The sequence below is a fragment of the Bacidia gigantensis genome (assembly GCF_019456465.1).
Source record: "Bacidia gigantensis strain McMullin 20006 chromosome Unknown contig_125, whole genome shotgun sequence".
Taxonomy (NCBI): Eukaryota; Fungi; Ascomycota; class Lecanoromycetes; order Lecanorales; family Ramalinaceae; genus Bacidia; species Bacidia gigantensis.
Window position 1 is genome coordinate 730,539 of NW_025408591.1, and position 22,746 is coordinate 753,284.

The 22,746-nt window shown below is 50.7% G+C and overlaps 8 protein-coding genes across 8 annotated transcripts; 4 read left to right on the plus strand and 4 right to left on the minus strand.

Annotated features, from left to right (window-relative positions):
- Positions 1-404: 404 nt before the first annotated feature.
- On the minus strand, positions 405-1,605 carry KY384_001052 (uncharacterized protein; the record flags this gene model as incomplete). The annotated part of the gene is made up of 3 exons (XM_044809584.1): positions 405-590; positions 623-1,098; positions 1,197-1,605. The coding sequence occupies 3 exons, from the start codon at positions 1,603-1,605 to the stop codon at positions 405-407; spliced, it is 1,071 nt and encodes a 356-aa protein (XP_044673491.1).
- A 3,484-nt stretch (positions 1,606-5,089) lies between these two features.
- On the minus strand, positions 5,090-6,190 carry KY384_001053 (uncharacterized protein; the record flags this gene model as incomplete). Its single annotated transcript, XM_044809585.1, has 1 exon — positions 5,090-6,190. The coding sequence occupies one exon, from the start codon at positions 6,188-6,190 to the stop codon at positions 5,090-5,092; it is 1,101 nt and encodes a 366-aa protein (XP_044673492.1).
- A 241-nt stretch (positions 6,191-6,431) lies between these two features.
- Positions 6,432-7,069, plus strand: KY384_001054 (uncharacterized protein; the record flags this gene model as incomplete). The annotated part of the gene is made up of 2 exons (XM_044809586.1): positions 6,432-6,510; positions 6,561-7,069. The coding sequence occupies 2 exons, from the start codon at positions 6,432-6,434 to the stop codon at positions 7,067-7,069; spliced, it is 588 nt and encodes a 195-aa protein (XP_044673493.1).
- A 3,139-nt stretch (positions 7,070-10,208) lies between these two features.
- KY384_001055 (uncharacterized protein) lies at positions 10,209-12,251 on the plus strand (the record flags this gene model as incomplete). The annotated part of the gene is made up of 2 exons (XM_044809587.1): positions 10,209-11,530; positions 11,573-12,251. 2 exons carry the CDS (start codon positions 10,209-10,211, stop codon positions 12,249-12,251), a joined length of 2,001 nt encoding a protein of 666 aa, XP_044673494.1.
- A 769-nt stretch (positions 12,252-13,020) lies between these two features.
- On the plus strand, positions 13,021-13,562 carry KY384_001056 (uncharacterized protein; the record flags this gene model as incomplete). Its single annotated transcript, XM_044809588.1, is given in 2 exon segments — positions 13,021-13,051; positions 13,069-13,562. 2 exon segments carry the CDS (start codon positions 13,021-13,023, stop codon positions 13,560-13,562), a joined length of 525 nt encoding a protein of 174 aa, XP_044673495.1.
- Positions 13,563-13,813: 251 nt separating this feature from the next.
- KY384_001057 (uncharacterized protein) lies at positions 13,814-17,691 on the minus strand (the record flags this gene model as incomplete). The annotated part of the gene is made up of 2 exons (XM_044809589.1): positions 13,814-14,172; positions 14,223-17,691. The coding sequence occupies 2 exons, from the start codon at positions 17,689-17,691 to the stop codon at positions 13,814-13,816; spliced, it is 3,828 nt and encodes a 1,275-aa protein (XP_044673496.1).
- Positions 17,692-19,461: 1,770 nt separating this feature from the next.
- Positions 19,462-20,071, minus strand: RPS12 (40S ribosomal protein S12; the record flags this gene model as incomplete). Its single annotated transcript, XM_044809590.1, has 3 exons — positions 19,462-19,586; positions 19,653-19,983; positions 20,069-20,071. The coding sequence occupies 3 exons, from the start codon at positions 20,069-20,071 to the stop codon at positions 19,462-19,464; spliced, it is 459 nt and encodes a 152-aa protein (XP_044673497.1).
- A 202-nt stretch (positions 20,072-20,273) lies between these two features.
- KY384_001059 (uncharacterized protein) lies at positions 20,274-21,081 on the plus strand (the record flags this gene model as incomplete). Its single annotated transcript, XM_044809591.1, has 2 exons — positions 20,274-20,278; positions 20,328-21,081. 2 exons carry the CDS (start codon positions 20,274-20,276, stop codon positions 21,079-21,081), a joined length of 759 nt encoding a protein of 252 aa, XP_044673498.1.
- Positions 21,082-22,746: the final 1,665 nt, after the last annotated feature.

Sequence of the window (22,746 nt, forward strand, 5' to 3'; positions counted from 1 at the left end):
CAAAGCAGTGATCTTACTGAGGAATTTTTGAGGAGCCTGCTTCACAGCAAGCAAAGTGGAGGTTTGGAGGGAGCGGGTGGTCAGCAAGCTACGAAGTCGGGAAAGCGGATAGCTGTGGTCGAAGGTCCTTTGCACAGACAAAGGCGGATGGTGGAAGCATCAATAGGTATGAAGCAAAGTTCGTGAGTCGTAAGGTTGTGGATGATCGTGATTCATCATTTGAAGAGGCTGAAGTGGATAAAAAGAGATGGTGTCCAGGCGTTCTGGGGAGTGAAGCGAGAATTGGGATATCGACGCGTCGTGGAGCGGAAAGGACTGACGCTTGGTTGTCACATTCGTAGTATGGCAATGTAGAAGGTAGTTGAAGATGCAGGCTTTGAGATCTGTTGTCGAATGTGATGCAATCAGTCTTGCTGGGGTTGTGTGCTTCGCCGCATTTTTTCAGCTTCGAGATTCTCGTAGAGGAGGTAGAGAGCCTTTTCGTTCGCACCGGCGCTTCCCATGATGGTGAACATTCGCTCACCGCTCTCGTCATGTGGGGCTTTCGCAATCGAAATTCTTGCACCTGAGGTTTTTCGGATCTCGCTAATCTTACTTCCCCCCGTCCGATGATGCACCCTACCATATCTGATGGGATACTGATATTTTGGGTCTGAATTTCTTCGCCTTCTTCTGTCGTAGTTGGGGGCCCACGGGGTCCAGCATCGGAGTTCGAACGACGATATGAATTGTCACTGAAATCAGCACCATTTCCAGTCCTGTTATACGAGCGAGGTCCAGAATATGGAGGTGGTGCGCCAGCCAGAGGTCCTGCAAGTGGACCGCCTCGGCCAGCCTCAGCCCGTACCGCGGGGTTGTAGAGCACCGTGCCAGTGCCACGTTGCCAATCGTCCACCAAACATTTACCTATTTCCCACACTGCCTTCTGAATACCTTCAGGAGTTCCCTGTACTTCCACAATGCGTTCAGTCGATTGTGGTAGCATCTCCTTTTGAGCGACCATGCGGACGCCCGAGACGTCCTGAATATGCTTGATCTTGAGACCTTGGCGGCCGATGATTGTGCCCATTTGATTGTGCGAGATCAGCAGACGGATGGCTATCGTGGTATCAAATTAGTCAATGCGTAGATATTAGGCAACCAAAGGACAAACACAGGAAGAACAATGCGTTGATCATTGGGCTTGATAGACTCACGATGTGTTCCATTTGTGGATATAACACCTCCCATACCCATTTGCGGGGCACCTTCCAAAAGAGCTTTGCAAACAATTGAATACGCTTTTGCGATCTGCTCTAATCCTCCGGTGACCGTCAAGACACGGTCATGAACGCCTTGTACGACCTTGCTCACTCCAGCCTTGACCCCCGTCTCTTCCCTCAAGTCCGCGACGTTTTTGCCTGCCTTGCCTATGATCACACCTGCCTCCTTCGAGGAGACTATAGCACGAAGAGTCATTTGTGATTGGGCGTACTCCTCCTCGGTCCTGGGTGCAGCTTCGCCGTCAGGTCCAAGACGGGAGTCGTCCATACCATTGATACCAGCACGGCCCATAGACTCAGTCAAGCCTGCAATGTCGGCATCCGCACGGTTATCTGCAGCCATCGTTGGAACTTGGAACGATATAGTTGTGTCCTCGGAACAGAGTCGATCAGAGGCTAGATTTGTCGAACGAGGACGCGATACTTTGGTCAAGCTTGTCTCCTGGATAAGTTCTTGAGGTTCATTAGCTGGCGGACTGCCCTAGCCGGTATATGGATGAAGGCTGGGCGGTGAAGGGTCTGAAGTAACATACCAAAGTGTTGGTAGTAACGAGATGGAGGGTGGCGAGCAAGAGGATGACAAGGTTGCGGAGGGTCGGAAGGAAGACAAGCAGTAGAGGATAGAAATTAGGCTGTATGGAGTCACATATAAAGAAAGACGTGCGGAAACAGATGTCCCACAAAAGTTTTCATTTATATGAGAAATTTGGGAGCTATTGACTAGGACCCACGCTAATTTTCCGCTTTCTTCATTCGCTGGATCTTTGTCCCTTGGCACCCAAAGCTCCCACGGTATTCTCACTTCTGCAAGAGCAACGGAGGGGCAGCTTGCTTGCAGCTACTGGTGGCTAGTTATGCATCTACTTTAGCTTGTCACCTGCGTGACACCCATTGACACCCATTGACACCCATTGACACCCATTGACAGAGCTTCTAGCATGGCCCACAAGCTACTGCGAGGTTTATTGCTCCTTAGCTGCCGCCGATGCTTGGGATGGTCGAGGGTGATGCAGTAGAATCAGGTTCATGCGTGATACTTGACCCCATCACAGCCAAAGATTTACTCCTTCCAGGCTTCACTGCGCACAGACTCAGTTGCTCTTCAGGCGTCAAAGGTGAATCCTACCTATGAGCGATTTTCTAGTGAATCCGAACCTTCATCCTTTCAAGATAGCCTAACCCTCCCACAGCTTTAATCGGTGGCATGATTGTATCTGCTATGAGCCTTTAATTTGATACGACAAGGACAGCTTAGTCTCATGTCCAAAGTGCTTGCCTTTGACTGACAGTCTTCAATGACACGGTTTCTCATACAATGACACTCGCCTCGGGGAGTAAAGCCTTCGTCAGCACATGCAAAGATCCATCTTTCCACGCCCCAGCCTTTGCGTACACGATCATTGGAGAGAAGATATCAAAGTTTCAGCAAAGTAAACCTCAATCGAGAATGCCGGGCTTAATTTGACGATCTCGGAGTGAGAAGTGGACGTCAGTGGCAATACATTCGCGTGGTTTTCAAGAAAGAGGAAGGAAACGCTTACTTCAAGAGTGACCACCTCTACGCCTCGAGTCATTTCCTCCAACATGTTCTTGCTCGGTTCGAAGGCTCCACGATTTTGCACTTGCTGACCTAGGAAAGCCGAGTCGTGATAGTATTGAGTCTGCTGTATGTAGATGTGTTAGCTCAATATTTTCGAATTGATAACAGCATAGAGTCCAGACGGTCTGATTTGAATCATCATCGTCAGCATGTCCATCATTACTGGAGCGACTTACCCGCGCCCAGTGAGGAACACTCCTGCATTCTCGACCTGCTCTTGACTCTTTCCACTGAATGCAATCTTTGCTTCATGGAAGCACCAACACAAGCAATTTCTGTGCGAATCCTTTAGTGTCTTTCAAGGGCATTGAGATTGCCGATGCAATTCAAATCTATATGCTGTCAACATCAGAAGCTTCGTGATCCAGAGCTCGCCATCCTAAGGAACCAGCTTGAGCATTATCAATTGATTTACCTCGGAACAGGCTCACTGGCGAAAGGGAATAGCAATCTTACTTGCAACAGGGGTCAATGGGCCACAGACTTGTCACCAGTTCAACCAACATTACGACCGGGAAACGCAGTTCCCCACCATCTGATTAACATTTCGACGACATTGTCTCGCTGTGAAAGCTTTTCAAATCCTCCCCGCTCGCTCTTACTCTTGCGGGAGATCCCTTATCTTGAGCTGGGTAAACACCTTCATTCCAATCAAAGCGTCAAGACTTCCTACCTGAGTCTATGATCAAGAATGGTGCGCTCTACTCACAATGTCGTTGCCAATTCACTTCGGTATCTTTTGAGAATCCTTCGGTTTCTAGCTACTACGAAGACATGCAATATATTCCCACATTCATCTATCCGCGCAAGACAAATTATGCACTATTTTCGATTCATATGTTTATCCGCTTCCAAGCCGTGGACAGCCTGCTCGGGCCCAAAGGCTTCACAACGTTGCAGATTTAGCAAATTGCTTACTCAGGAGAAGTTTTGGTTTGCTGATACCGGGACTTCAAGTTTATTTATTTCTCAATCGGTCATGCTCTGACTTGGAATGCAAAGGCAGTCTAGTGAAAAGTCACTCCTCCCTTTGGATGCCTGCTCGAAATGTGCACAGGTAAGATCCTGCCGTTTGTTCCGGCTCTACTCGCCAGAACGCCTCGCTGAAAAAGTTGCATGCATCATTCTGCCATTCGAACTTCGGTCTTGTTCCCTCCCCTACCATCACAGGGCCGCATCGACCAATACCTCACAGCTGCCCCTTGTATTGATTGCCTTGCCCATGTGCTGTCCCCCTGCTCTGATCTAGTACACCGTACACAATAATTCTGCCTCCAATATGAACTTCCCCTCCTTATACTTCTCATTCTGCTCATACGCCTTGTCATACTTCCACCCAACCGTCTCCTTGCAATGCTTGCAGCTGATATCCCTTACTAGATGTTTTCCGGTTGTCATGTTGCGCTCGTTGGCGGGGCCTTCATCAATGTTCACGACTTCGGAAAATAGGAAGGCTTTCCCGTGTTGGCCTCGGAAGTTCTGTTGGGCTCGTCAGTGGGGACTAGGACTTCACAGGAGACAGCGAGAGATGGAGAGCAGAATTGTTGCAGGAATTCAGTATGAGAGGAAGAAGGGAATTAATGCCAACGGAACAAGGTCGTACGCGTGAAATTATATGTTCATGCCCGGCGAGATGTGTTTTGCAGCTCTTGCATCCCACGATCTTGTCCGAGTTTAGGTAGACGTTGTATTGGAGGCCCATGTTGGGCCGCCGCAAATGACGACGATGGCGTAACAGATACCAGCGCCTTCGAAGTTTGGGTTTCAGACGTATTTTGGTAGCTGACGTAGGGACCTCAACGTAGATCTGGAGAGATTGGAGTTTGTAGTGATTGTTGCCTGATATTGTAGACTTTTAACCTCCAGCCGTGTCTAGTGCTTCTAGAACTCTTTCCCTGGGAGAACCCTTTTGAGATATGTCGAAAGAAAGCTTCGAGGTGTCGTGGAACAGTCAGAAAAGCGGTGTCGTGAAGCGGGGCGGAGGATTAGTGCTCTACAGTGCGGAGACTAATTGGCAGAAGCAAATGGCTGAGGGTGAGAATGAGCAATTCTGACACTGTTCTCCATGCGTGATCAGGAGCAATCGGAACTATCGGTGCATGTGTCAATGCCTGGGAGAAGGCCTCACTAGACGCATGCATCACGCGCTTGGCATCATCATCACATCATAAAGAAGTAAAATATGGTATGATTTCGGTCTTTAAAGACAGTAACATCTTACTTTCTGCTATTTCTGCGGTAGTTGAGATTTGTGCCTGGTCCAGAAGCTGGTACAGTCGAGATGCCCCCAATGTTCCACCCACCACTCGCCGAAGCTGTCTTCCACATTGACGTCAATCTTCGAGACTCTCTCATTTCTTCCTAATCCGCAGAGGAAACAAGCCTTTGTTGCGGTCAATGCTCCTTCACCGGCCTTGGCGAGTAGTACAGGTGCGCTCTCTGTGACTTCTGGTACCGCCAACTTGATCCCTTGATGAGCTGCTTGAACTGCCAAAACAATGGACCGCAAGACGCCGACTTGTTCTTTCCATACCCTTAGTACCTCAGAGACCTCTTGATCCTCTCGACGGCTTTCTGTCTTGTCTACGCTTGTCAACTTCATTCCGCCTTGTTTGCCCGCCTGACCAATCTTCATGCTTTGCGAAAGGATGTTGTCGCGCTTCCAACGCTGCTTGCGGCCAGCGACGACGCGGCTGATAGCTCGCATATCTGTAAGCCTCTGCCCAACAGCCTCACTCATTTTTCCGCCCTGGACAGAATCCGTCGGTAAAGGGACGTGTAGTACTGTGGCGCTTAGAAGCAGCAGGATCGAGGGTGGTGGAACATTTGCGGGCGGTGGTTCGTTCGGTATCGGTGCTGGACGATGTTGCGAAGAAGTCTCATTGACCTTTTTGGACGGAAGTGCTTCAGATTGATGAGGCGATAGAGCCTCAGTCATAGTATGACTAGACGTGCTAACAGGCTCCCAAGGGTCAAAATCATCGTCTTCCTCGAGGACTGGGGCCGTTAGGATGCTTTGGCTAGGTCTTCGCTGTATCTGAGACTCCTCGTGAGTAGCTGCTTCATCCACATCGAATAGGACAGTGCCGTCTTCGAAGTTCCCCCATTGCTCTCCAAGGGAATGCTCCTCGGCGCCCTCCCCAAGCCTAGAAGCGTGACTGTGAACTCTTTGTTCTGTACTTTCAATTTGGATCTTCTCTTGCTCTGCTTCTTCGAAGTCTCCAAAATCTTCTTCCGCCTCCCCACTCGGGTATCTCACCTGTGCCGAGACGTCTTTCCATCGGTTCTCCTCTGGCTGTCCGAATTCCTTCCAGAGGTCGGCGGACATTACCGCGACTCATCTTCTTCTCCTGTCATTCATAACTTGTTGGCAATAGATTAGCGGAGCAAATGACTGAACAAGGAATTGTCATTGGCTCCGCAAGACTTCTCTTATTGTTCAGCCATGAGGCCCCTTCCCTCGGCGAAACTTTCTCCCGACCCCTCGTACTCAATGGCTCTTCATCGCAGCACGAGGGGCAGCTCAGCATCCAAATTCAACTCTTCTCGGACCCCGTTCTCGATGTATCATGGATCTGACACCTCCTTCTACGCCCCCAACACCCCATCCTAATCCTCTCGCTGACGTCTTCTCTGACTCCCCCCTGCGTCCAGCTCCATTTCCCCTTCCGATGCCCCTCAGTCCACGGAACCTTCAGATATTCCCCGCTTACGCTCAAGGCATGCGACGGCTGGCTATCGCGCTGGCATCTCCAGCTCAAAACAGAAACATCTACAGCAAGGTTTCGATGAGGGGTACTCATTGGGCGCCGCTTTTGGTCTGAAGGTGGGTTGGCTTTTGGGTGCACTTGAGAAGTTAAGGGTCGCTCTCCACTCTAGGAAACCTGAGAAGGCAGGAGCGGGTGAAGAGGCGGATATATTGGGACAGTCTATGGAAGAAATGAGGGTGGAATTGACATTAGAATCGATATTCGGGAAGAAGTGGTGGGATGGGGAAGGCTTGTGGCAGTATGAAGTAAACACTAAAGCAGAAACGGAAGGACAAATGGATGCCAAAGGCAATGAGATAGTTTTCCGAGACGTAGTAGACTGTCATCCTCTTGTGAGGAAATGGAGTGAGGTCATCGAGAAGGAGTTAGAGCTGGCTGGACTAAGCTGGCGAGTGTTTCACGGGGAAGAGTGGGAAGAGGGGAGAGTTGAAGGCTGAGCGAGTTTGAAAGGTTTGCATCACGGTCCGGGTTAATGTGCACCAAAACACTTGTCTACCTTTTGGGATATGGTTCGCCTGGGTCTCAGTGCAAGCTGGACTCTTTGCTCTTGCTACTAATTGAGGCTGTTGAGCTTCATGCTAAAAGCGAAAAATTACCGACATAAAGCGGCCTTTACGCGGGCTGGTCCACTGAGACCTCTTCATATGACAGCCCTGAGCCTTCGTGGTAAGCTCCATTTACTCCAGTCTATCATGTCGTCGTCTTCGTCGCTGGTGTCCGACCAATGTGACTTTGGATCTTCTTCGACCGCTTTTGAGTGCGCACACTGGTGGCTGGCACTTTGCGAAGGGAGGGGCTCGTAGAAGTCTTCTCCAATCACTCGGCGATGAGATCCTAGTGGCAGAGGACTCGGTCGGACCGGACCGTAGCTGCCGGGATATGTTGCGAACCTGCTCCGGCTCGGAGGGTCTATAGTCGAGGATGGCGTTGCTGGCTCTGATATGGTCCGGTGCTTTGGGAGCTCGTCGAAAGCCGTCGCGAGGCTCTCTTGGATGGTCAGTTGGCGGTTGGACCTCTTGCGCAGGCTGTAGAGGCTGGCGCGCATCTTGAACTTCAGCGAGGATGGTGTTGGTGGGGTTGAATAGCTCTCTGTCATCAAGATACCTTTGGTGTCATTCCCGGAGGGACTATTGCCACGTCGCAAACCACCTTGGAGATCAAACGACCGCTCCGAGGCTGAGGGTGAGGTGTTGGAAGAGAAACCTAAATTGTGTTTGCTTGCTCCGCTGTATATCGAAAGATTGCTGCCGGACGATGCACCGCTGGGACAAACGGCTGGCTGCAGTCGTGACGAAGGTGGAGGGCGCCGTCTATGGTCGGGCAATCGCTTTACCAATTTCGTTTGGGGGACAGCATGACCAATGAACGGGAGGCTTGTGTCTTCATGTTTGTTTGATTGATGCTCTCCGCGAGATTGATCGACATTAGAGATACCTTCAATCTGCTCGTGCTGGGACTGGTTTCCATATGTGAGTAGCTGCTGCCATACTTGAGTTTCGTTCTGCAGAGTGAGTGCAAGGCAGTCGTCCCCTTCACGATGCCACCTCTCTGGGTCAGTCTCAATGGGAGAATCTGACGCTGTGGAAGATTGTGTATGCGGGAAAAGAAAGTCAGTTCCCAGGTATCTGACGTTCATGATGGCACTGTCAGCCGTTTTGAGGTTACTGCAATCAAATTGCTTGAGAAAGATGGCAAGAGTCAAGAAGCTCCTTCAAAGCACAAAACATTGGTGATTGTAAGGGGCAAAGGTTTTTTGCCATGGGCTCTGATGCTTGCATCCTTGCAGTCAGGAAGAAGGCCATTGTTATTATGGAAATGTCTCGAATGTCAAGCACAGGAGTTTTCTGGGAAGGCAAGGGATGTTACCGAGCCCCAACACGTAATGCTCCGGATGATGACAGGTCCGGTCAGGAAATCAGTCACTCATAAGACAGAGGCCAGGCCATGGTCTCATGCAGCAAAAGCGCGGCAGATGGATGTGACAATCACATAGTGACTGATAATACAAGAACGTTGCCGAGAGCAGACTGTACTGCGGGCGTCTCTGCTTATTCTTGACACAGGAGGTGGACTCTGACTGCATGTAAGGCACACCGTCACAAGACATTCAATGCTCCAAGCCTGTCCCAGCGATGACTTCGCTCTGCAACATTGAGCGGACGAGAAAGATAATCGAGGTCTATTATGATTTGTAAAATGTTTCGCGTGGGTGCAGGACAAAGTGACCAGGACTTAAGCGGATTTAACAGCTTGTCTACAAAACTAGGGAAAGGGTCTTCCCTTAGCGGTGGAGTCGGGCAGGGATTGGAAGAAAGAGGCTGGAAAAGCCAACGCACGATGAACAATGGGGGCCCGCCGTCGCTCTCGAGGTGAGAGTGCTGTTTCGCATTGCTACAGCTCTTGAGTATGACCTGCGACAGACAATAATTTGCTGCCAATCATGTGACCACTTTTGCTTATGATTTGACTGCATCGAGGTGCCTCGGAGAAAGCTAGGACAAACCAGGTCGGCTTGAAGCTGTCCAAGCCATTGCAATCGCGCACATCCCGCAATATTCAATCTACCTCCCGAAACACAATCAGCAGCAGCCGAAGTATAAGGGAGAGTCATCAGATAGAGAAAAGAAGCTCTGGTGGAGGGGGGCCGGAGTGGGAGAAGTCGAGCGAGTGGCCTCGGATCGAGTTGAACGACAGCGCCAAGGGAGCCATTGCCTCAACGGACAGCTCAAGAAGGAAGCATACATAAAAATCAGTAAGGCGCACTAGACATCGGAAGCCTAGTTCAAGGACTGGTCAGTGACACCTCATCAATTACCAAGAGAAGCGGCCTTCCCAGCCTCTCCCATATTTTTACCAGCCACCTCTTCCCACGACCCATAATATTCAATCTGCAGCACCATGTGCTAAACATTCCGGCAGAGCCCACGCTATCCAAGACCTCGACCACGGCGTCGGTGCCCCCAGGATTTGTGTCGCCTCCTGGCTCTCTCTCGATACCACCCCTAAGACCTCACGTTGTCCAAGTACCACAAGCCTCCGTCTTCATTTTCGCTGCGATATAACGTGTCTCAAAGACCTTCACGACCTGTTGACGACCTTCACGAATCTCACGACCCTACTTCCACATCCGTTCAGCGCCAGCAGCGCCAGCCATTGTTATCACCACCGCCCCCATCGTCTCGCCTATCAAGTTCGACCGGTAGCAGCAGAACTCTGAGACGTACGCCGAGACTTCAAGCCCGAAGTATCACAAGCAACCGCCCACCAGCTCAACGATCAGGTGGCAGTCAAAGCCCCAGACCCGCGCGATCTGTTGCTCCAATTCTTTCGGAAAGTCCACGCAGTTCAGCATCGCCTCAAGCCGCAGTACAGATACTCCGAAGTTCTTCGTATTGGCCGAAAAGATCTACTCGTATCACTAAGCACACTGCTGAAGCTATTCTCTATGCTCTTGAAGCTATCCGCGGAGATCCCGAGGGTAGGCTAGGTAGTCCGGAAGCATCCCCTTCAGGAAATCGACACCAACAGTGGAAACCAAGGCTGTTCACACCGAATTACGCCGAGGAGAACGCTTCTATGTCAGATCTTGTAGGTGGGGCAGGAATGAGCGGGCGGAGTCAAAATGGAAGCGGACTCGGTCCCGTACCGGCTCCTCCACCTATAGGCGGCGAAGGCGGCAGAGCTACACCGCCGACAGAGATTATGGCGAGGCGACGAGCTCGCGAGGCGAAGAGACGGGAAGAGAACGAGCGCCGAAGACGAGAGGATGCCGAGGCTCGAGAACGAGCTTTGGAGCGAACTACTGTGGTACAAGATGATGGACCTGGCGCTGCTGGCGGACCGAGCAACAGAAGATCTGGCAGGACATCCATTGTGGATCCAACGGGACAGTCCGTGCAGCCAGAACGAAGACTGGGAGACAGAACAAGTGCCGGTAGTGAAAGAGGTGGTGATCCAGCAGGAGCACGTACCTCGAGAGTGATGAGCGAGGACCCCACACAACAAAGAATCCGTCCGCCTTCAGGTCAGACAAGACCAGCAGAGCCAATTAGAACCCAAATCCCAGTAGGGGTACAACCTCTTACCTCTGACAATCCAGCATCACAAACGAGGCAGACATCAAGACCCACCAGAGCGTCACAAACCCGTGGCGATCGACCAGCAAGTGGAGCATCTGCTCAACCCCAGGGTGCCGCCGACCAGACTCCGAGGAGTAACGCATCATCCTTTCCGCATGCATTCGAGAGGTGGGAGCAGCTTTCTTCCCACTGGGAGGGTTTGACATCTTACTGGATACACCGCATCGAGCAAAATAAAGATGACCTGAATCGCGAACCACTAAACCAGCAAATGGCTCGCCAGGTTACTGACTTGTCTGCAGCTGGAGCAAATCTGTTTCATGCTGTCGTCGAGCTGCAACGACTCCGTGCTTCATCGGAGAGGAAGTTCCAACGTTGGTTCTTTGAGACAAGAGCAGAACAAGAGCGAGCCCGCGAAACTCAAGCCAAGCTTGAAGAACAATTGAGAACCGAGAGGCAGGCCCGCACAGAAAATGTGACTAGCTCGGCACGTTATGAGAACGACATTAGGCAAGCTCTGGCGGCAAGGCATTTGGCAGACACACAAGTCCGAGAGGTCAGGCGAGAGCTTACCATCTCCAAAGACGAGGCACGCCGAGCGTGGGAGGAGCTTGGTCGACGAGAGCAAGAGGAGCGCGATCGAATGATGTCTCTAAAAGCCGGGCGGACCACTTATGTTGGCGGTGTTGAGGTAGTGCCAATGCTCCAGAACACAAGTAGGCCAGGCACACAGCCTTCGACAAGAGATAGTCAAGCCAGGGCCCTGTCTGGCTATGACAGCCGATCGAATGAGCCAGTCTATGGATACGATGCAGCAAGGTCCGACACTGACACTGATCCCTTCACTGAGGCCGGCCGCAGAAATGATCCCATTCCACCGATACCGGCAGCTCAGGGATACCAGCAGACCTCGAATACATCGTCCGCCGCGTTGCAAGCAGCACAAGCGGCTTCAGCCCCAACATCTCAAGGCCAATCACAGGGTATCCGTACGACAACTACCACGACAACAATGCCGAGTGGGGGAACGTATCTATCTTACTCCAATGGCGACACGTATGCAAGGCAGCCGCCTGCTACCTTTTATCAGCATGAGGGCACAACCATTCATCCGGAAGGACGAGCCGCCAGTATCGTGGAAGGCGACGAGCGCTCCTACGTCCCTTCGGTGTCCCCATCCGTGAGCGAGGTGGATTACGATCTGGACGAGAATGGTGAGGTTCGGCGTGATGCAACTGGCAATCCTATAGTGTCCAGACGTGGCCTCGGATCTGAGGACAGTGACGAGTATAATGTCGAATCCCAGGTTGAACGAGAACGTCAGTATGGTCAAACGTATGGCTCACCCATGTCCGGCGTGGAGTATGGCTCTGGACCCACGACGACTGCTCCAGCAGACTATGAAGGTAGAGGCTACGGAACAGGGTTTGAGTCCACCCCGCATCATCATCCTACCCGCCTGAGCGATGTTCCTGAGGAAGACGAGAGAAGCAGAACGAGTTTGAGTCGGGCTAGTCAGCATAGCCGAGGTTTGAGATAGTGGCTCAAGAGCACTGAGCATGCTTGGATGACTTGCGGTGTTGTGAGCTATGAGCGTTCACAGCAAGGCGTATCGGAGGATTACCACGTAGCGGCATCCAAGGGTTTTATAAAGGGACAAAAAGTGTGAATGCATATACCACACGGTACATAGTGCCAGTCGAGCGACTGAATAGAATTTCTCCAACATCCACTCCAATGCCTCAGACTGTTTGGTTGTTTTATTCCACCTTGATTCATCCTTCAGCCAAGGCTTCTCCGCCACCCGACCCGGCAGAACAAAACACTAAACCTCTTTTGTCATTTCAATATCGAAAAGAGATTCCGTCTTTGTTGATTTCATGCTACCAAATCATCACAATGTCATTCCTCTGCCCTCGCGCTCTACAAATCCCCAGAGCCGCCACTCGCCTTAGTTTGCACCACGGCACCCGCCCCTCATCAACCTCTCGTTGTCTGCGATTGCAACCCCAGTGCTTCCGCCTCCCTCACGAAAGACATCTCACAGCCACTTCCTATAGACGTTCTCCACTGAATAATTCCTCACAGAAACGTGCCACCCCCTCTCTCGGAGACGCGGCCCCTTCTCCGCCTCCGCTTTCCTTCTCTTCCTCATCTCCGGCGCCGGCCTCTGGGTTTACTTCCGCGAAGAGAAAAAGCGACTAGAACGCCAACGGATCGCTGAAGCCTCAAAGGGAGTAGGGCGCCCTAAAGTTGGTGGTCCATTTGATCTGAAAGACCATAATGGGGAGGCATTTACGGAAGCGGAGATGAAGGGGGGTTCAGTATCGTCTATTTCGGGTTCACGCATTGTCCAGATATCTGCCCTGAGGAGCTGGACAAGCTGAGTAAGGTTTTGGAGCTGGTGGATGGAGCGGGAAAGTCGAAGGTGGGGACGAGTGCTTTTTTGCCGCTGCTGTCAAGCTCGTCTGGGGGCCAAGGGCAGCGAGGTGGTGGAGGAGGGGGAGAAAGAGCACCACTGCTCCCTCTCTTCGTCACATGCGACCCAGCGCGCGATACCCCTGCAGTCTTGAAGGCATACTTGGCCGAGTTTCATCCTGGCATTGTGGGATTGACGGGGACGTGGGAGCAGATACGGGATGTCTGTAAGAAATACAGGGTGTATTTCTCAACGCCGGAAGGGGTCAAGCCGGGGGAAGATTATCTGGTTGATCATAGCATTTACTTCTACGTAATGGATCCGGAGGGGGCTTTTGTGGAGGCGATTGGCCGGCAGCATAGTCCAGAGAGGGCGGCGCAGATCATCTTAGAGCATATGAGTGATTGGGATGGGGGACGCAAGAAGGGATAGATGGACAGGGAAGAAGCAGGGAGGCAGAGACTGCAATATAGCGTGGCGTATGGGGCCAATTTTGAGATGCTAAGCTTTTATGGTCGTTGATCGTGAAGCTTCGATAATTATGTATAGCTCTTGTAAGAGCGAGGACTATGTCTATCTAGTAATCGTTACAAGCAAACGCATAGCTGTTTGCAGAATAGTTGGAGATGGCTTAATGCTGTGTGGGTTACTGTGCTTGAGCTATGGCACAAGAATACTGCCATCTAGTCCCCGTTGGTCAGATGCCCATTGACAAGCGGACTTCCTGCGTGTCCATTTTCACCGGAAGTCAATTTTGGCGTCGAGGGTTGCCCCTTGTAGATGAAGTTCAATGCCATGGGCTGGTTGCCAAGATTCATTCCGTTCAGATGTGGATGCCGAGGAACGATATCCTTGAAGTCTGCCAGCTTGATCCAGAATACTGTGAGATTGAAAAACTTAGGCTTTGTTTCGTATTCGAGGGCTATGGCCTCTTTTGCGCTGAGGAAAGAGGTGGATACAGCAACGGCCATCAGGCGCCGAAATTGGCGCCAGAGGTATTCGAGGTGATGTGAGGTTGCCATGAGTCGCGTCCAAGCTGTGTCTGCGGGTCATGAGTGTATGATACTGGCTGACCAAAGGGGGTATACTTACACTGGGAGAGATCAAGATCTTGGTTTGCCAATAGCGGTGCAGCTTGAACATTCACAATCCATTCTTCATGCGCAACTTCTGCGGAACAGCTGGGATCCAAATCGTAGGTAGTGGCAGTGCGTAGCGGTAACCATCTCTTGATCTCCTTGCGGTCCCGAGCCTTCTCCGGGCCTATTTCTGTCGCTCTACGCAATCCATTGGGCAAAGCCTCCAGCCGTGCCCTGGCTTCCTCCTCTTGTTGCTGTGCACGTCGTAACCGCTCTCGATCTTCTCGCTCTCTCCGCCGCCGTTCCTGCTCCTCCTTCCGTGCTCGTTCCTCTTCCAGCCGACGACGTTGGAGCTCTTCGTCTCTTTTTGCTTTGGCTACACGTGCTTCTTCTGCTTCGCGATCAGCTTGAGCCCGTCTCTCTGCTTCAAGAGCCTGGCGTTCGGCTTCGAATTGGGCCTCTTCATGCTCGCGCTTCAAACGCTTCTGAAGTTCCTTTTCTTGCCGTTCCAGCAATGCCTCTTTTCGCTTGACCGCTTCTTCCTGTAGTCGTTCTGCTTCACTTCGCCGCTGATCGGTAGCAACTACTTCCATTCTTTCAATCCCGGCAACATGTCTACCCCCTACATTGTGTGAGTTTTCAGGCGCAGCGGGTGGTGGCGGAAGTGACTTTTGTGAGACCGCGTGGCTTACGGGTGAAGTAAACGCAGTGGGCGATTCTTGTTTTGCTGAAGACTGGCCTGATCCAGACGAAGTAGAGGCGCCCATAAAAGCAACAGGTGCAGTCCCATGTGCAGGCGACTGTAGAGAGGTTGGACTGGAAACTATGTCGCCAATCATAGGTATTGAAGGTGCTTGGATGGGATGCTCTTGCTCAGTGGCGTTGTCGTGTGAGTTCACCCTTTGGCGCTTTTTCTTCTTACTTGCTTCGGTCAAATCTGACTTGCTTGCCTGGGGACTAACGCTCACGCGCATACGTTTTTTGCTTGGGTCTTCTGCGATCCGCGCAGGCTCCTCTGACGATGCTTTCTTCACTTTATTAGTAACTCTTTTGTTCTCCTCTAATGTATCCCGCTGGCCTGTATGATTGGAGAACGACTGGCGATGCTTGGGCTTTCGAACGCTTTGAGAAGCTTCCATTTGTTCGTCTTCAGGAGCTTTAGATCTTCTTCTACCTTCCTGGTCCGACTTTAATTCATTCCCTGACATGAGTTTACGCTTCGGCTTGAGGCTGTCGGTCCGCTGATGGGCCATGGCAGAGTCAACATCCACAGTCCGCTGGTCTCCCATCCTTGATTTGTGAGTGTTTATTCGGTTAGGCAAACGATCCGAAGGTGTCGGATCGTGTTCGATGCCTCGTTGCCTTGCAGCTGTACCATGCCATGAAGGCCGCCTTTTTAATTCATTATCCGGATCCTCTTTGATCTGAGGATCTGAATTTCGAACCCTCCGATGCTCTTGAGGAGAGCTTGAAGGCTCAGACGACTCCTCCTTTGGCACAGTCCGCTTTGTTCTGACCCTTTTGGGAGAAGAAGTATGGCTCCGTCGCCCACCATGATGTTCGTAGTCTTGGATCGCGTTTTCCAATATCACTACTTCGTCCTCCCATGCTTCGCCTTTCCTCTCTTTTGCGAGTTCCGAATAACTAAGGCCCTTGAACATGCGGCGAGTTGGGTTGAAACCTGATTGGTTGGAAAGCAACTGAACAATATCAGGACTACCACGGCCTATCGCTGCCAGCATAGGGGTGTTGAATCCTTGGCGATGGTCGGGGGAATAAAGAGGTTCAGGATCTGGATCTGGAGATGCCATCGCAACCATCAGATTAAGGATATCAAAATGTCCACCTTTGACAGCAGCAAGTACAGCGTCAGTTTCGGCTTCTGGTCTCATTTTCAGGATATGATCAACGAATTTTAGGTTGCCGTTACCCGCCTCAACGAGAAGGCGCTGTGGAGTTGCATTGACCCAAAGAAGGGCATCATCCGTGTGCTGACTTCTTACCCCCCGTTTTCTGCCTCCCAAGTCGAACGGTGGCGGTGAGCGATTGTTGCCAGTGGGGCTTGCACCAGGTCCAAGGGCGGATGGAGTGTCAATATCGCGACCCGAGCTTTGTCTGTGGTCCTCAGATGGTTTCCTCATCCCGTCACTTTCTCTTCTTGCTTGGAGAAGGGCGGCTTGGATTTTTCCACCAACTTCATCGTCTAAATCGACAAGCTCAACTGGCTCTTGTCCCTTTGCGTTCCTCTGTCTTGGGTCTGCACCGGCTTTGAGAAGTATTTGAACAACGTCAAGATGACTGTTCTCGACAGCGTCAATCAAAGGTGTGTCTCGGTCTATGTTCCTGCAAGATATGTCGCACCCGGTATCCAGCAGCAGCTTAACTACCTCGTCCATGCCTGCTAAGCTTGCAATCTGCAATGGCGTGTTACCTGCATTGTCGGGTTCGTTGATATCTTGAGGCCGTTCATTGACCCATCGTCTTGCTTCTTCAACTCCTTGCATACATGCGCGGGCAAGCAATGTTCGCCCATTTCGATCACGGTTCTTTTTGTGCGATATCTTGGCGGGTGACATTGCGCCAGACGGTAATCTTTTCAAGCGACGATGGCTGTGGACCGAACTACTGTCATCGGACTCAATTTGAACATCCTCAGAAGCTCTTGTCCGGCGGTCAACGTTCAATGGAGCGGGCTTGCGTCTTTTCTTTACAAAATGTGTTGGTGGGGCGTTGACCTGTGTGGGTCTGACCCGCGATTTTGTCTGTTGCTGAGGAGATTCGGACCTTTGCGAACGTTGGTCATGATTGGTTTTGCCTCTTCTGACCCGGCCGTCTATGGCATCAATGAAGTCTGAGGTGATTTCTCTTGATCTTCGATGTTTGTGTGCCGGCTTCTTATCTCCAGCGGCTGTGCGCTTCCGCGATTTCCCTTTTTGATCATCATCAGCAGGCGGTGACGACCTCGAACGATCCGAATGCGACTCGCTGGACTTGGAAGAATGCCTGCGAGGAGCAGGAGAGGAGTTAGAAGAGCTGGCATGGCTAGCGCTTCGCTCGTGCTGGTTTGCTTCGTTGTTTGGGAGTTCTTCTCCACGTTTCCTTTTGAGTGGTGTCCTGCGACTTCCATCTATGCCTTTACGAAGCGCGGTGCGACCTTGCCTCGTCGACGCATCATTCAACTCCGCTTCTGAGCTAGACTCAGCATCCTCCAGTTTTATCGCCTTAGTCGCTTTATTTTTCTGGTCGTCAACTTTGCCTGACAAAACGACGGTCTCGGCCTCGGAATCGCTCTTGTCGCGTTCTGAATTGCGCAGATGGGTTTCAGTACCGTCGGCGCCATTGACTTTACCATTTGCTAGATGTGGCTTCTCAGTTGTGGCAACACTGGTGATTGCAGCCTGGCCTTGGGAAGCCTCTGGAGCCTTTCCGTCGTACTGCCCTAGCACGGAGTCGCCGTATCCGTTTAGTAGCTCATCGCCCATATCGTCTTCTCGCGCGTATTGATAATTGGTGAGAATCTCATGTTCAAAACCACCCTGTTACGCTCCAGTCAGGCCTCTCAGTGTGCGACCGCCATTTGCGCAACCAAGCGAGAGAGGCAATCCTCGGCCAGGTGGAAGACAGTGGAGATCCCAATGGCTTCAAGATAATGAACAAAGGTGATTGAGATCGATTGAGAAGGGAAAAAAGGATTGTTGGTGATGTAGATGGGTTGAGAGAGGGATTTCAAGTCAAGTCTGGTCGAGCGCAGCAGGGTTCTTTTTGAGGGGCTTGCCGCAATTCGCGCTTTGCCGGAAGAGTCCCTTTTCGCAATTCACACCATCACTACAAGGCTGAGCTTCCCTCCTCCAAGATTTCATTCATCGAACCTGGCTCTGTGTAGAACAATGGCGTGTATCAAACAGCTGTGGTTGAGGCCTTAGTATCATCGAGCTCATGCAAGATGGCCTTCGACTCCATTGCACCATCTGTCGTCTTGCAAGCCTTTTTCCTGCTCTCAGCAGTAATGGTATTGGACATGAGACTTTTTACATTGAAGTAATACTGACCTTCCATGTCGTTCAGATCTTCACCGTGAGCTTAAGCACCACGTTGAATGCGCGGCTGGTGGCTTATGGACCGAGGGCAGATGCTATGCCAGAGAAGTCCAATGAGCTCAGAAGTAAAAAGCCCCCTCTCAGGGGAGGACTGATGAGAGTGGCCGTTTTCAACATCTATTTGATGGCATTGGCGAGATTCGAGTCCCGCACGCGTACTTCCTGCATTTTTATGTTGCGTCTGTCTTATCGTCATGTTTCTGGCTGTATCAAATTATCACACAAGGTGTTACTATGAAAGGAATATGCGCAACCCAGAGCGTCTTTCAAACGTCAAGCATGTCCGTGGATCAGATCGCTTTGACTTCTACATTGATGGGAATTCAAGGGATAAGACGTTTGGGTGAATCAATCGTGCTTGCGAAGCCTTCAGGTTCCACCATGTGGTTCGTCCATTGGCTGCTAGGGATAGCCTTCTATCTTTGCATGGGCATAGCAGTCTGGATAGAAGGGGCAAGAGAGATCTCAAGCGAAGAAAGCTTTGCCTCTCGTGTTCGCGTGGCTGGCCCTTCACTGAAAACGATGTTAGGTCTCCCTCTCTTTGTGATGGCTTCCGGCATTCAGCATGACTGCCATAACTATCTTGCTTCTCTGCCAAAGTACACGCTGCCAACCTATCCAATCTTCAACTCGCTTGTCTGCCCACATTACTCTATGGAATGCCTCATCTATGTCTCATTAGCAATAGTTGCCGCGCCGGAGGACGCCTGGTATAACGAGACGATCTTCTCTGCGCTGATTTTTGTTCTTGTGAACCTGTCAGTCACAGCTTCAAACACCAAGGAGATGTACAAGAAGAGGTTTGGGGAGGAATCGGTGGATTCGAGGTGGAAGATGGTTCCTGGGGTATGGTGATGGGGGTCAAGTCTTTTTGCACTGACTTGGGTAAGGCAGAGGCATCGTGGCAGAGCAATTGCATACCTTCTAAATATAAATTTGGAAGTCAAAGAGAAGTAGAGTACATGGTAAAGCGAACGCCTACCGTGTGGAGCTTCGATGCAAATGAAGCTAACCACACCTGATGTTTATATCTGCTTTTCAAACAATCCTCTTACTTCTTCTATCTCAAGCGTCCATACCTGGCATCTCGCTTTCTGAACATGAAACAAATCCTGGCAAGCTACTTCTATATGCTCCGTTGTTCGGTATGCGCTCCTATTGCTCGGACTGGAAGTAATTAAGAAGAATCGAGCGTTCCTGAGACTCTTCTCCCCAATCTCTCACCACAACGCAAGAGCAATTGACGACTTTCCGTGCGTTGCCTTCCCTATCAAGGGTGCCTGTTATGGAGATTAGAGCAGTGATTGAATTTGAGCGGTAATATGAAGAGATTCGCCAATACTCACAGAGTCCGGCCCACTCCCCCAACATCTTTCCATCCGGGACTTTGATGAGTGGGATTCCATGCTCACCGCAAAGCGCAACGACCAGCTTCTTGTACGCTTCTTCTTCGCACCCTTCATTGAGAACACACATATGAGCTTGACGTCTATCCAATGCTTTTGATGCTTCTCGTAGTCCACGTGCCAGGCCGTCATGGATCAAAGCGAGCTTGAGGACACCTTTAAGGGCTTCGAGTACAGTCATCTGTGATGAGCCACCCGTTTTTGTGTCATCTGCCACATTCTGTTCCCCTTCCTCAGCAGCCACAGGAGAGGTAGGCTCTTCTCCGTCCGACTATACAATTGTTGTGTTAGTCTGAAAAGGAGTAGGCAGCATTCTCGGAGGCCTCGTATTCCGTTCAAAGCGAGATAGAACGTACCATCGTGGATTCTTGACTTCTTTCGTCAGTCTTCTATGATGTTGGCTATCCTCAAAGAGTCTCCGATGTGTCGTGCGTAAAGCAGCTAGGAACGGTCTGCCTCTTCGTGGTTGTGGGAGAGAAGCGAAATTTCATTACCGCTAGCGTATCATATTACAACCACTTGAAACACTAAGAAACGCCATTCCTCCACATCTTCCGCACAATGCTGTGACAAGCAATTTGCGAGCGCTTCAGCGCCTCCGTAGCTATGGGCAAGGGGATTTTGCGAAGAAGAAAAGACCGCTGAGCGCTCGAATCCGAGAAGTAAGACTTCGAATAACCTCCTCTCAGCTCGCACCACGTCAATCAATCCGTTAAAATCGAAGATTCGAGATTTGTCGAGAGTCCTTGAGCGATCAGAGCATCTACCAGCGGACGTTCGTGTAGAAAAGGAGAGAGCCTTAGCTGCTTATAAGCAAGATCTTGAAAATGCTCTTGAAGGCAAGCAAAAACAAAAAATGATCTCTAGATACCATATGGTACGATTCTTTGAGCGGCAAAAGGCCAGCAGGAACCTCAAGAAATTTCGAATACGCCTCAAGACTGCTACACCGGGCACTAGCATTGAAGCAAACCTACAACAAGCCGTTCGTCAAGGGGAGATTGATTTAAATTACACCATCTACTATCCATTGAATGAGAAATACTTGAGCTTGTTTCCACGTAATGGAGGCCGCGAATGCTCAAACGCTAGGTCTCAATCTTCTGAGGGAGACAATGAAACTTTCGCTGCAAAGCTGGATAGACCGCCAATGTGGACTGTCGTTGAGAGAGCCATGCAAGAGGGTAACCTTGAAGCGCTTCGCGACGGAAAGCGGAGTTCAATGTATGCTACCAAGCATGCCAGGAAGCCTTTCATTAAGGCTCGCCATCATTGCGACCCAAGGACAGAGTCGATCACGAACAATTCCACTAAACACGTCGATGCCAATGACGGTTCTGAAAGTGACGGAGCGTTCTTCGAACGCTAACTGCTATGGCATTTAGCGAATTGTGCCATGCGCGATCTTTCTGGCCTAACTATATGACGATAACAGGACCATCAATACTACACGAGTGATGCCTAGAAAACGCACACTCCAGCTTTGTGCCCTGAAAATAGCAGGACGTTAGAAAGCAATCCAAAGGGAAAACGTGACTCGGTAGGGAATCATTGGGAGGCAGTGACATCGAAAGATCGAGTCCAATTCAGAATCTGATGTCAATCTTTGTCACAACCTTTCAATCCGTCTCAATAGTCCCCGTGAGCGGGTCCCCTAACACCGAGACACGAATTTTCTGCTTAGGTCCCACCAAACCACTTCCTCCCAATTGGTCTTTCCGCCTCTCCTGAAGTTTTATGCATTGTTGAGCAATAAACAAAACCATATTCCGGACATCGTTGGGTGGAAAGTCATCTTCCACCTCGTCAAGCCCATACTCAGGACCGATCTGTACATGACATGTTCTGATCCTTGGCCAGATATATGGTATCTGGAAACCAATGAATTTAGGTCCTCCCGTTCCCCAACTCATAGGGAAGGAGGGGTGTTGAGGTAGAATGCTGTCGCTCGCTTGCTTGCAGTCTTTGTACTTGGCGCGTGCGAGAGGCAGTGGAAGTGTTTGGTCAGACTTAAAACAGGTCGCTTTGAGCTCGCCGACGTTCACTGCGGAAGTTGTGGTGTTCTGCAGTATCGAAGATGGTATGTACGTTGGAGCTTCTCCGAACGCTGGAACAAGGGGTAGAGATAAATTCGTAGCCGTATCGTTCAGATCGCTGATGATACTGGGTAGGAAAGCAGCTGTAGTGAAGGATGCCCCCGCAGACAGGGCAAAGAAAGCTGCAAGTTGGGACAGTAAGGTCCACATGCTTCGGATTGGATGCAGCTACGATCTACTCGACTTTTGGACGAAGCTGGTCACTAATGCCCCACATTCAAGCGCGGCTTGAGCTTTATTCTAATTGAAATGCTCCGCCATCAGTGGGATTCCATATCGTTAACTTATGGGAGACCCAATATCCATCCCGTGAGCTGTTTTCAGCGTCTTCGCGCGTAATCGCATGACGAGAACCCGACTTACACCAAGTTGAGACACCACCCCGGCTTTGAAGACAAACATCACACAGCGACAAGCGCTTGATTCATCTCGCCCATGGACACTGAACGAGGGCGACGATCTCAATCGCATGCGGAGCTTATGGGATCTCAACCTGAGCCATGCAGACCACCATTACTGTAGATGTTGTCCTTGTCAAACTTCTAACATCAATTCGAGTAAGTGATTTCAATGGTCACTCGACTCTCCGACGCATTTCAATTCATACAGTCTCTTGAAAACGAACCTAAATAATGAAGATTCTGTCTCCAGCGATTGAACGCGAGTTAGCATACTGGGCGTCGGCATTCTTCTTTCCTCTCCTTTCCTTTCCTGGCATCTATTCCCTGATCATGAAATGCTCTTTGTCGTCCTTCTCGTAGCGCTCTAGGAAATGCCCGAACATTCTCTTTCAGAGCAAAGTTTTTCAATGCAAGCTATCTAAAACACGGTCGAATCGAATGCGACTTCGGGTCTACGTTCGTGTCACGAAGCGTCTGGTGTCCCCTCTCTCGAGTCATCCCAATTCTCTCTCACCTGCGCTCTCCTAAATTCCACTA